General features: G+C 43.0%; 1 protein-coding gene across 1 annotated transcript in view; it reads left to right on the plus strand.

Moving 5' to 3' along the window:
* Positions 1 to 13,991, plus strand: part of LOC126272661 (venom dipeptidyl peptidase 4-like) — a 317,380-nt gene that overhangs the window by 90,689 nt on the left and 212,700 nt on the right. The window contains exon 4 of the mRNA XM_049975673.1: positions 12,335 to 12,420. Within this exon, the coding sequence (XP_049831630.1) occupies positions 12,335 to 12,420 (86 nt within the window). The remainder of the gene's footprint in view (positions 1 to 12,334; positions 12,421 to 13,991) is intronic.

The following is a 13,991-nucleotide window of genomic DNA, read 5'->3' on the forward strand; positions in this document are numbered from 1 at the left end:
AGGGATTGTGCATGACTGTGTTAAGATTAGCACGGGCTTGGCAGTGAGCGTATAATTCTCAAGGTTCAGAATACACCAAAGTTTTGCCAGCATTTTCGCCTTTCATTCAAAATTAAGACCTTTTCCCGATTCTTGAAATAATTAACGTTGTATACGGCCTGGTGCGAGTTGCAGTACGGTATGTTTCTGTTCGGCTTTTCTATTGGCGATCTGCTTCAACGACTTTAAAGGTGGGTGCAAAAGGACGAGAGGAACCGCGCCGCCGCAGTGACATTGCACTAAAAAAGTCGTTGTAAGTTCACTGCAAACACAATGTCATGCTGTCTCTATAGACGTTCACAATTGCCAAAGTGTTGCCGGTGCAGGATTTTATGCGCGATCTGAGCTCTCGGGTATGTCGGAAAATGTTCGGTGAGACTTCCGTCTGAGTACATGGGTGGCCAAATCACTCGCTCGAACTGTCCAGAATAAATTGCAAATTGTGGCCCTGTGAGATGGCACATTGTGATCAACGAATGTCTGCAAATGGTCTTCAGGTTGCCAAACACAACCATTTACAGTCAACGACAGGTCCAGTTGGGCCAGAGAACCCAGTCCATTCCATGTATGTACAGCCTCCACCACTATGCAGTTACCACCAGCTTTCACAGCGCGTTGTTGACAACTTGGGCTCATGACTTCGTGTGGTCTGCGTCACACCCGAACCCTACCATCAGCTCGTACCAACTGAAATCAGGCCTCACGTGACCAGGCCACCGTTTCCCAGTAGTCTGGGATCCAACCGATATGGTCACGAACCCAGGCGATGTTCTATTAGCAAAGACATTGCTACCGCTACTGTTTTCCTTGTGCATGCGTTCCCTACCAGGTGACGGAAAGGAACCCGTCGATTTCTGGAAATCAAGAAACACGAACACTACGTGAGCTTCGTCGTTCAAGCTGGGTGAAAAGTGTGTTTCACACGACATGTGCTTGCTGACACCATGTTGATTGAAAATAAAATCTTCTAGCTAATTAGGCTACATCATTTTCCTGCCCAGTTTCTTCTACTCTATAGCGCTTCGATCACACTCTTAAAATATTCTTCAGAATCTTCTTCTATTCACTGCTAGTTGAACATTTTCGAATTCCAATTTCACGTTCGCTTATGAAACGGTTTTTCCCACGCTTGTGGTGATACAGTGAAGCTCTTTGGTAAATCTCCTCCTGCTACTATTGGTGGGACACCTTCATTCCATAGAGAGCGAAAGAGGGAGAGCAAGAGATGAGGAATGTTTATGAACTTGTGTTTTCCTGGCTCAGATGTCGTTGTTGGTATTCCTCGCGCTCCGTAGCTGCGTATTTACGTTGGGAAGCTTGTATCTGTCTTCTCTATTGAAGTTACATTCCTTCTTGGAAACCTCATTGTTGGTCGCAGTTGTCCTGATGCTCCGCTACAGTATATACAGTAAGTTTTATCCGCATGTAACGCTCATGCTGTTTAAAGCTTTCTTACACAATCCTTCAAGGGTCGCCTCTATACCCTGTGCACCGTCACGCTTCCTTTCATACACCTCCGCACTGTGAAGGCAACCAGGTGTGTCCGTTTTGCGTCGAAAACAGTCTTTTATTCTGGAAAAAATATTTTAAAAATTAAGTCCGTATAACAAAATGCGTAAAGTTCTGCTAATGTCTTCTCACACTGTTAGTTACCGTTCTTCTCTAGACTTACTGACCCTATCACCTGAATCTGAAGGTGGTTTTGCCTTACGTAACACTTCCCGGTGACAGTCCATTGAAACAGTATTGGTTTAAATGGCGAACACCTTACTATGAAGAAAACAGCCATAACTGTATTTTGACAGATCAGGCGGGATGTTGCATGTTGGTGTGCCAGAGGAACAGGTATAGAATCCAGCAGTATATTCCCGCTTCATTTCTCGTGATGTTTCTGTCACAGGAGACGAAATGACGAATTGTACCCTTACAATGAGGAACTGTTCCCTTACTTGCCGGCAGGTTTCCTGCCCCATGTTCATCAAGCTGCGATAATACTGCCTCTAATGATCTCCTTAACGATGGGTTGTTAAAGCTCTATCAGCTTTGTTTCCTAGTGTTCTGAAGGTCTGACTATTTATAATGAGACAGAGGTCGTTCCTCTTCAGTCAGAGTCTTCAAGTTTCGTATACTGTGAACAGCACAACTAGACAGTGCTTCCTGCTCTCATCATTCCCTCAGTTTATATCCAAACCATAACGTTTAATGACCTGTCATTGGTGACATTAAAGTAATATTCCCCTAAAAACCCTGCAGGCAAACTGACTTTCCTTTTTATAGTAAACTTTCATGCAGTAATCAAACCTGTTGTTTTAATTCCGCACTCACTATATCCTACTTTCCATTAGCATAATAATGAATATTTTCATTTTTTTTCTGCAGTCAAGTTAGTCACTGGTAATCCTTAATAAAGATGTGCATAGGCAATGATGGTAATGGCAGACCACATATTATGCTTTAGCGGGATAAGACATGTTCCGCTTTTTGTGACACTTTACAACGTATGCAGAACCACTAATAAACTTTATTCTTCCTAAGTTCCCAAATTTCTTCATCCTGTCACTATGCCCATGTCGTCGTCCTCGTGTCGATAAGTTTTTTTTTAGTCTGACATACTTATGTTTCGGCTTTGTCTTCACGTACGTCCACATGGATCATAAAAATTGCGTATTGCGGACAATATGGTCCAGCAGCGGAGTCCACCAACACTAGGCTCAACGAATTGCATCCGCATCAACAACGTTACCAGTCACCGTTGCCCAGAAAGGTTTGCCACAATATATTCCCAGACCAGAAGTGTTTACCAAGTTACACAGTGACCGCGAAACGGACGAAAGCGAGCTAGTAGAAGTGAATGCGACCCCCCAGTGCCAGTGTTAGTATTCCACAGGTAAAAAAGTTAGCAAGAAACACTGAAACAGGCATTCGTGGGGTTCTTTTCTTAAGTAAGCGTACTGCTTGCTAAAGTTTCGCTTCTGAACTATTGGACTCATATCTTCCCTAGAATCCTGAAACACGACTTTGAATATGTCGTTTAAAAGCAATTCTTCGGATATTTTGTAAGACCAGTCTCAATATGAACGACTCTTTACTACACAGCGCAAAAGAATTACCCAGTCACTTTTTCAAACATGTCATTTTCTCCTCATTTCGGCACAGAAGAATGGAATTTGGCTCCTCCGTGATGATGTGCAAGCGAGGTCCTCTGTGACTTCATGCTAGGGCTCTGCGAAGGTGTCGGCATATATGGAAAAGAGGCTAGTGCTCGGAGGTTTATGTGAGTTTTAAGGTGGGTTAATGCTGTCACATTGGCATCAAATTTCACCACTATTTCAAAAATGGCTCTGTGCACTATGGGACTCAACTGCTGTGGTCATCAGTCTCCTAGAACTTAGAACTACTTAAACCTAACTAACCTAAGGACATCACACACATTCATGCCCGAGGCAGGATTCGAACCTGCGACCGTAGCAGTCGCACGGTTCCGGACTGCGCGCCTAGAACCGCGAGACCACCGCGGCCGGCACCACTATTTCCACCCAACCGCACCACGGATGCATCACACTATGTAAAGGTCGTCAAACCGCACTTAACTCTTTCTCTTGAGGCCTCGAGTTGGAGATCAGAACTGCGACATCTGGCGTTGAAAATAAGCGACATTCGTGCGTGTTGCTGAGAAAAACATTTCAAATATACCGCCGCTGAGTATCGATAAGGCATCGGGACATTGCATACAGAGCGTAAGTGAATCGACCTGTTCACTTGGGGGCGTTCATTTACACACATTTCGCAGCCCAAATGACAGTTCGCGCTGCGATGTGCAACAGAACGACGTACTTCAGTCTTTGATACTGCTGACACACTCGCGGACGATTCAGCCCTTCTCTAATAACATTGTGGGGCTGCGACCCTACTGAACGTGTTCTGACCTCTTTGGGAGTGTAGCGTGAGAGAACTATTTGCTATGTTACACAAGATGAAACCACTAGAGACCGTTTAAAACCATTCGATGAAACTGGAACTTTAAGTCGAAGCTAAAAAAAAAAAAAAAAAAAAAAAAAAAAAGTGTAATCATGGAGGAGAAGGTGTAATTTGGACACGAGCATTAATAAAAAAAATGTATAGGATTCCTCTAAGACTCAACGCGCCACACCTCCCCAATTCGGTGCAACTCACGCATCTTTGTTGAGCACTTACGTTTGTACCAATACAGAAACAACCTGTGGGTAGGCAACCATGTGAACATCTGATTCCCCATGCCTGCAAGCAGGCGTAATGGTGTCGATGGGGTTGCCTGCCCACAGGCGATTACGAATCGTTAAAGGTATTTCTCTGCACAGTTATGTTTTTGAAGTGCTCAATAAAGATCTGCAGGAGGCAACAGGCTGATAGCGAAATGCTGGGGTGGGGGCTACTGGGGGACTGTTATCTGTTGGTCATGTGTCAGCCCATATCCGAACCCCAATCCCTCACGATCACTTAGCAGGACGATGCGAAACAGGGTGGCTGAAAAAGCATTGACTATTTTTGCTGCACCAGATCGTATTCAAATTCCATAGGATAGTTTTGAACGATCCCTAGTGGTTCTATACTGTATAACTGACTAAAACATGTGCTCGCACTTAAGTCCAAAGGGATCAGGTCACATTCAGAGAGACTGCAGCCTCGCGATGTTCATGGGGAAAGATTGATTTGTCTGGGAGATGTCAGCAGTGTCAAAGATAGTCAATGTCGTTCTGTTGCACATCGCTCTCCAAATTGTTTCCGGCCGGCCGCGGTGGTCTAGCGGTTCTATGCGCGCAGTCCGGAACCGCGCGACTGCTACGGTCGCAGGTTCGAATCCTGCCTCGGGCATGGATGTGTGTGATGTCCTTAGGTTAGTGAGGTTTAAGTAGTTCTAAGTTCTAGGGGACTGATGACCACAGTAGTTAAATCCCATAGTGCTCAGAGCCATTTTTTTCCAAATTGTTTCCGACTGCGAAATGTGTGTAAATGAATACTCCAAGGGAGCAGGTGTTTTCATTTCCGCCCTTTATGCCACCTCCTGGTGCCTATTCCATGTCGATATACAGCAGTGGTGTGTCTGAAATGTTTTCCTCGGCCACCCATAAGGAAAGTGTGTCGCAGACCTGACCTCAAGCGCAGAAAAGGAGTGATATGGGTAATAGGAGTGTGGTGGCCTTCTCACTGTCTGAGATGTCAGCGGTGGCGTTGAGAAGAATTGCGGTGAAACTTGGTGCCAATGTGCACCCTTAACGTAGCTTACCACCCCCACATGAATTTCTGAGCTCTGACCTTCTTTTCGCACTTACCAATACCTTGCTTTCTGCGTCGCAGAGCGGCACGTTTTCGCATTATCACAGAGGAAGGTTGTAGACACCTTTGAGCCAAATTTCAAACTACTTCGCCACGATTATGGGAAATTGTGTGGTTTCGAAAAAGTTATCATATAATCGTTTTGCGCAGTGCAATTACAACCAGTCTATCGATCACTCTTACGTTTTTGGCTAGTGGTGATTAATAAACATATTTGATGTACCTCCTTAAAACACACCTGTCACCGATGAGCCTTTTCGTTAAGACATTTACAACACTTTCATGGAGGGCCACAAGTAATACAGAGAAGCATTTCTAAATATCATATGTGTATCTTAATTTTTTATTGATGTTCGCAAATACAGAGAGGAAGCTTCATAAACGAAGTACATTTATGGGACGTGAGAAGCGGTCTGTACAAAAATAGTAATAAACAGTTGGGGGCAAGTTGTTGCTCATGAAATACTCACAATGAAGCTTCAAAAACGTTCAGACGTCTTAAGACCCTATGTAGAATAATGTTACGGGTACTACTGCAGATCTTCTGTGGTAGCAGAAAGGGTGTTCTTTTTCAGATTTGCATATATCAGTTTCTGTGTACCACAGCATTGATCGTAGATACTCGTATCATAGCTACGGAATTGATTGTTTGCTCACCTCGGTATTCCTGTATACAACGAACAAAATGAGTGCCTCCGCATACGGGCGCCTACTTCACAACTGAAGCGAAATAATGTTTCGTGTGACCTGGCACTGCAGCACTGTCGGCGTGAGAAAGAGGAAGCAAGGTTGAGAGCTAAGAGGGAAGTGTTTAGAAATAATGACAGAAACAGATATGGCCCGGTCATGGGGAACAACAATGGTAACACGTGAGCAATAAATTCTTAACAACTGACAGCAGCCAGTTTCAACATCGACATTATTTCCCCATACAGAACAATTGCCATGTATTGCAACCAAGTTGCAGCAATCTTGACGGCAACAACATTGCGGCCACTCATTGCTGTAAAATATGGCTCGTGTAAACACACCTTTGAGAGTCGGTCATCTGTCTCTCTGTTAGTCGGCCGAGTAGCCACTAATAGGTCAAGAGCGTCTTCCTTAGTATTTTTGTGTGTCTGCTAGCCACTACACTTTGGTTTTTTATGTCTCGCTTGCGATGGTTATCTTGATTAATCGTCAGTCGGCAGACATTTTTATGTGCAAGAAAATTATAAGTTCCTCAGGGAAAAAAATCGTTTTTAGGCGACGCGTGTGTAATATACCGCGTGCAGTTAGCATCGCAGTAAGGCAGGCCAGTTTAACTACATCAGAATCTTGGAAGATGTATCAGGAAAATCAGATATAATAAATATGCACATCTTTGACCATCCGCGGTCTATTCGTTCTCACCAGCAGACATACAGCCTTACTCAATGTGTGCACTGATTACGTTAGGACCGTGGCCTGAGAAATACATTCCGTCGCTGCAGAACCCGTGAAAGTGCGGTTATATGATTGACATTGGTGACAGTGAGAGTTGTCCCATTATTGACCAATCATAATTCTTGAAGGATATTTAATTGCAGAAATATTATTTGCAAAATATGGATTGAGCTTCAAAAACCTTTACAGCCAGTCTTCGTACGGATCGGGGTAAAGACAGTGGGCCTCGTGACCGGGCCAAATATATCACGAAATAAGCGTCAAACGAAAAAAGTACAATGAACGAAACTTGTCTAGCTTGAAGGGAGATACCAGATGGCGCTATGGTTGGCGCGCTAGATGGCGCTGTTTAGGACAAACGGATACCAACTGCGTTTTATTTTTTTTCAAATAGGAACCCCCACTCCTATTAGATATTCGTGTAGTACGTAAAGAAATATGAATGTTTTTGTTGGATGACTTTTTTCGCTTTGTGATAGATGGCACTGTAATAGTCACAAACATATGGCTGACAATGATAGAAGAACAGTTTGTAACAGGTAGGTGTTTTAAATTAAAATACAGAACCTAGGTACGTTTGAACATTTTATTTTGGTTGTTCCAATGTACCTTTGTGAACTTATCACTTCTGAGAACGCATGCTGTTACAGCGTGATTACCTGTAAATACCACATTAATGCAATAAATGCTCAAAATCAGGTCCGTCAGTGTCAATGCATTTGGCAATACGTGTGACGATATTCCTCTTCACAGCGAGTAGTTCGCCTTCCGTAATGTTCGCACATGCATTGACAATGCGCTGGCGCATGTTGTCAGGCGTTGTCGGTGGATCACGATAGCAAATATCCTTCAAGTTTCCCACAGAACGAAATCCGGGGACTTCAGATCCGGTGAAAGTGAGGGCCATGGTATGGTGCTTCGACGACCAATCCACCTGTCATGAAATACCTCTTCAACCGCACGCGAGCTATGTGCCGAACATCCATCATGTTGGAAGTACATCGCCATTCTGTCATGCAGTGAAACATCTTGTAGTAACATCGGTAGAACATTACGTAGGAAATCAGTATACACTGCACCATTTACATTTACATTGATAAAATGGAGGCCATTTGTCCTAGCTCCCATAGTGCCGCATCCTACATTAACCCGCCAACATCGCTGATGTTCCACTAGTCGCAGCCATCGTAAATTTTCCGTTGGCCAATAGCGCATATTATGCCGGTTTACGTTACCGCTGTTGGTGAATGACGTCGGTAAATAGAACGCGTGCGAAAAATCTGTCATCGTCCCGTAATTTCTCTTGCGCCCAGTGGCATAACTGTACACGACATTCAAAGTCGTCGCCATGCAATTCCTGGTGCATAGAAATATGGTAAGGGTGCAATCAATGTTGATGTAGCATTCTCAACACCGACGTTTTTGAGTTCCCGATACTCACGCAGTTTGTCTGCTACTGATGTGCGGATTAGCCGCGACAGCAGCTAAAACACCTACTTGGGCATCATCATTTGTTGCAGGTCGTGTTTGACCTTTCACATGTGGCTGAACACTTTCTGTTTCCTTATATAACGTAACTATCCGGCACATGGTCCGGATACTTGGATTATGTCGTCCAGGATACCGAGCAGCTTATATAGAACACGTCCGTTGTGCATTTTGATCACAACAGCCATACATCAACACGATATCGACCTTTACCGCAATTGGTAAACGGTCTATTTTAACACGGGTAATGTATCACGAAGCAAATACCGTCCGCACTGGCGGAATGTTACGTGAGACCACGTACGTATACGTTTGTGACCATTACAGCGCCATCTATGACTAAGGGAAAAAAAGGTGGTCCAACTAAAACATTCATGTTTCTTTACGTACTGCACGAATATCTAACAAAAATGGAGGTTCCCATTTTAAAAAACGCAGTTGATATCAGTTTAACCTATCGCAGAGCCATCTAGTAGGCCAACCAAAGCGCCATCATCGGGTTTCCCCCTTCAAGCTAGAGGAGTTTCTTTCTTTGTAGTTTTTTCCTTTGATGCTTATTTCGTGAGATATTTGGCCCGGTCACTATCAATGGACGATCCTATATACGCCTCGGGCATGGATGTGTGTGATGTCTTTAGGTTCGTTAAGTTTAAGTAGTTCTAAGTTATAGGGGACTGATGACCACAGCTGTTAAGTCCCACAGTGCTCAGAGGCTTTCAAAAACACACACACACATACACACACACACACACACACACACACACACACACACAAATTGTAATAACTTAAATTGTTTTTAAATATGGAAAACAGACTTTCAAGAAAATCTCTGAATCTTCTAAATTACGGAAGACACTGAGTTGAATGTGATATATAATTTTATGTAACAGCATAACAAAATTTTTCATAAACGTTAGTTTATGGAAACAAACAAAATTCCGTCACAGCCTATATCGTCAGTTAGCTTCACGTTACACACCAGAATGCTGCATCAGGACAGATGAATTTCAAATTGTGGGGATCCAGCCACATTGATCCCTCTCCATACAGCATCTGCAGAGGCTCAAAATTAACACTGAACTACGTAATGACACGCCACAAGCTACAGGTTCAATAGCAATTGTGCTTGAGTGGGGGGCTCGTTTAGATCCTGAATGCAGTTGGGGAGCTAGGATCTGTGAGGCGAAAACACTGAGAAAAGCAAGCTGTAAGGCTATCTCGGATAGCTGAATTGGTAAGGCTTGGCTGTTGAGAGAATCAAACTCACAAACGCGCGTCACATACTTCTGAAATAACTGCGATCATTCTCTTTGACATGGAGACCTTTCATGTTACGTTTGGTTCAGAACTCAAATATGTCGGCGAAAGGAGTTTGACGCAGCTCTCAAATTTTTCAGAAAAATCTGTAGGGCTGAAGACTATTAAACGCTGAATCCATTGCCTTTTTCGGCCATCACTTTTTGTTTTTGCCCGAATAGTTCGAATATCTATGTCATTTACATATAAAATTCGGCAGATCTACGGAAATTAACACATATAATTGTAATTTCATGCAAAATGGACGTATTAGTATTTCTAATTACATACCATACACAAAAATCAAGTTTGCATCGCAAATATAAATTCCTAATTATCAATCTTTTGTAAAATATTGTTAATCAAGTTTGTTTAAATTTTTGTAAAATTAGATATTTAATTTTTTCTATATTTATGTATTTTATGCTTCACGAAAATGATTATAGAACATGTATCTTTGTTAAAAAATACTGTTCCACTAGCAAGAGAATCCAGTCGCCCACACTTCAAGCAGGTCTAGAAAAACAACTAAGCTTTACTGTATTAAACATGACCTAAAATCCTGAAAGCTGATTTTCTCGAGATGTTTCGAGTTTCGACAGTTGCATTGCACTCGTTTTTGTAAGCGATATTTTAGTTCTGAACTTCAAGTACCATGTATATATTTTTTTAAATACAAAAATCCGAATATCGTGTGACGTCCTTGAAAGAGTAAATATTTATCCTATAATTTCTCGCCTATCTATCTTGTGAAAAAGAATAACGATTATCTGTGTTCTGCAACTGATTTTTACTACTGTTTCCAACCAAACATGTATCACCATTTCTTAGCTTACTGCCGTATCCATTGTTTTGTGCTGTGGGGTCACTGTGTGACTACTGCCACTCCATATGACACGAGTGGTCGGAATTTTTGTGTTAGGGCCTACCACGTTTGTGGTCGTTTCTTTTATAAAGGTACTGATGATTTGTCTCGTTGACTTCGTTATTTTGACCTCTGGATAGCGTGTTACTCCTTTCATTTCCAGTTCTATGCTACCCTGAAGCGCAAACGAAACTGGTATAGGCATGGGTATTCAAATACAGAAATACGTAAAAAGTCAAATGTATCTGTGCGGTCGGCAGCACCTGTACAGGACAACAAGAGTCTAGCACTGTTGTCAGATCGGTTACTGCTGCTACAATGGCAGGTTATGAAGATTTAAGTGAGTTTGAACGTGGCGTTACAGTAGCCGCGCGATCGATAGGACACAGCATCTCCGAGGTAGCGATCAAGTGGTATTTTTCCGTATGACCATTTCACGAGTGTACCGTGAATATCAGGTGTCTGGTAAAACATCAAATCTCCGACGTTGCTGCTGACGGAAAAAGATTCTGCAAGAACGGAACCAACGACGAGGACCATTCGACTAGACGGAAGTGCAGCCCTTCCGTCAATTGCTGCAGATTTAACTTCTGGGCCATCAACAAGTGTTAGCTGGGCCATCAACAGCATGTCAGTAGGTGACTGTTCAAACTGGTGGATGCTCTGTAGCGGTAGGGGCCTTTACACGTGGAGTGGTACGGGACCCCCTGATAGGTCTAGATACGAATCTCACAGATGATACGTACGTATCCATCCTGTCTGATCACCTACATCCATTCATGTTTGCTGTGCATTCCGACGGACTGCCATTCCAGCTGGACAATGCGACACCCCATACGTCCAGAATTACTACAGAGTGGGCCCATAAACTTCTGAGTTCAAACATTTCCGCTCAGAACTACTTGGACAATAGTCGAGTCCATGCCACGTCGTGTTCGCTGGGACTCTACATGATATTAGTTAGGTGTACCAGTTGTTTTGTCTCTTCAGTGTAAAATGAACGTAAGAGTGTACGTTATCAGAATGGGCACATTGTTTGTTCCCTGTGGTTCATCTGTGACAATTATATCATCTATATATTTGTGGCAGTATAAGGCTTAATATACATAGCATAAATCATATAAAAATTCTGTTTCCAGTTCTTGAAGAGGAAACATATTTGCCCAAGATCGTGCACATAAGATACTGTAAAACTTGGATGAACCGTCTCTTAAATTCAAATATCCTGTTTCGAACTATATAAACCACTGGAGATTCCTAAAACAGTAAGGCGATATAGTTTTGCTTCCAACAATAACACTCAGTTGATCAGGACAAGCAAAAGTTATTCTTATCCAGAAGAGAAAAAACTTCAACAAGGTAACTGTGAAAGGATGGTACTTAATGGTATTAAGCCCCCTCTGACAGATGTGAACTTGCTTTGTTTCGAAAGAAAATGGACCACGTTCCCTAACCAAACTAAATCATTTTCTCATTGTTAAAAATATTCTAACTAAGAGAAAGAATTTCTTAATAAAATTATTTTGATTTGTATTTTCGTGGAGTTAATGAAATGCTATTTAAAAATATGAAATTTTATTCAGAGTAGGTAAAGCAACGACATACATTTGAATTCCGTGGGAAATTGTGAAATGTAGTAAAACTTGTTACTGTGTATTTTGAAAACTGTGTTAATCAAACGTCAGCTGTGCCGCTGTATATTATATGTGCGTATTATTCTAGCGTTTTTCTTATTGCGACTGTTATATGTAAATCGTGTGAGAACTGAGAGAGCAGCGTTGTGACAGAATATGTGAACCATCAGCTCTTAGCGTCTCGAGCAACCGAAGACGAAGAAAGTGGATGGTTCGCATTTGTGGTTTCACTAGTGGACGAATCGATAACTAACTGTGGTGTCTACTGTTCCAGAAAGCAAGCTGTTCCACGCGAAGGATGGCCAGATGGTTGTCACGGACATCAACACCAACGAAAGCACGGTCGTGGTACCCACAGAGGTAAGTTCTGGTTTTAGCAAACTCGAAATCGTGCACGGACCAGCTGATGAACCAAAACGTTATGACTATTAACCATCGCGAGATGTAATGCATCCTGATGACACTTTTTTAAAGTGTAACGACGTTAGAAAAAGTGTCACACCTGCAGACATTCGAAACTAGCCACAGACCGAAACTAGCCAGTTATGTACTACATGATGTAATAAAGTTCACCTGTTTAAAAATTTCTGGCAGCCTACGGTGAACATGAAAATGATTTTAGCATTTACAGCTTATCGGTCTGCCGACTAGGCCACCGAATTAAGTCACTGTACTAAGTGCTGCGATATTCAATTGTTTGTTACTTGTACTCGGTTCTTGAATCCTCCTCACGACTTCAGGTGCCTCTCCCCAAGACTGATATCCTCTGAGTTATAGGATTAGGTTTTCTTGTGTATCTTTTCATAATCTATATTTCGTGCTGAGTATCAATGTGTCAGTCACGTAAGCCGCTGAATTATACTCTGATAAGTGTCCTTCACTTATAGGAGCAGTGCTGTAAACACTGTAATGTGATTGCCTTCCGTGTGTCATGGCGGACTACTCAAAATTCATCCAGCGCCACCTACTTGTGTCGTCAAGTGAACATCTGCACTGAAGTGCTAAAGAAGTCGTTACCGGCTTGCGTATTGAAGAACAGAGATACGTTAGTCGGCAGAATACGGCGCTGCTGTAGGCAATGCCTATATAAGACAACAATTATCTGGCGCAGTTGTTAGATCGGTTACTGTTGCTACAGTGGCAGCTTATCAAGAGTTACGTGAGTTTGATCGTGGTATTACAGTAGGAGCACGAGCGATGGTACACAGCTTTACCGACGTAACGATGAAGTGGGGGTTTTCCCGTACCGTTATTTCTCGAGTGAATATCAGGAATCCGGTAAAGCATCAAACCTCCACCGTCGCTGCGGTCGGAAAAGATTCCTGCAAGAACGGGACCAACGAGGGCTGAAGAGAATCGTTCAACGTGACAGAAGTGAAACCCTTCCGCAAATTGCTGCAGATTTAAATGCTGGACCATCAATAATTACCACCATGCGAACCATTCAACGAAACATCGTCTATATGGGGTCTGGGAGCCGAAGGCTCACTTCTGTATCCATGATGACTGCATGACAGAAAGCTTTAAGCGTCGCCTGTGCCCGATAGCACCGACTATGGACGGTTGATGTCTGGAAACGTGTTGGGTGGTCTGACGAGTCTCGTTTCAGATTGTACCGAGCGGATGGGCGTATACGGATGTGGAGACAAAGTCATGAATCCGACAGATACTACTCAGTAGGGGACTGTTCAAGCTGTAGGAGGCTCTGTAATGGTGTGGCGCGTGTGCAATTTGAGTGATACGGGGCCCCTGATATGTCTAGCTATGACTCTGACAGGTGATACGTACGTCAGCATCCTGTCTGAACACCTGCATCCGTTCATGCCCATTGTGCATTCAGACGGACTTGGGCAATACCAACAGGACAATGCGACATCCCACACGTCGAGAATTGCTACAGAGTGGCTCCAGGAATACCCTTCTGAGTTTAA

Source organism: Schistocerca gregaria, chromosome 5, assembly GCF_023897955.1.
Source record: "Schistocerca gregaria isolate iqSchGreg1 chromosome 5, iqSchGreg1.2, whole genome shotgun sequence".
Taxonomy (NCBI): Eukaryota; Metazoa; Arthropoda; class Insecta; order Orthoptera; family Acrididae; genus Schistocerca; species Schistocerca gregaria.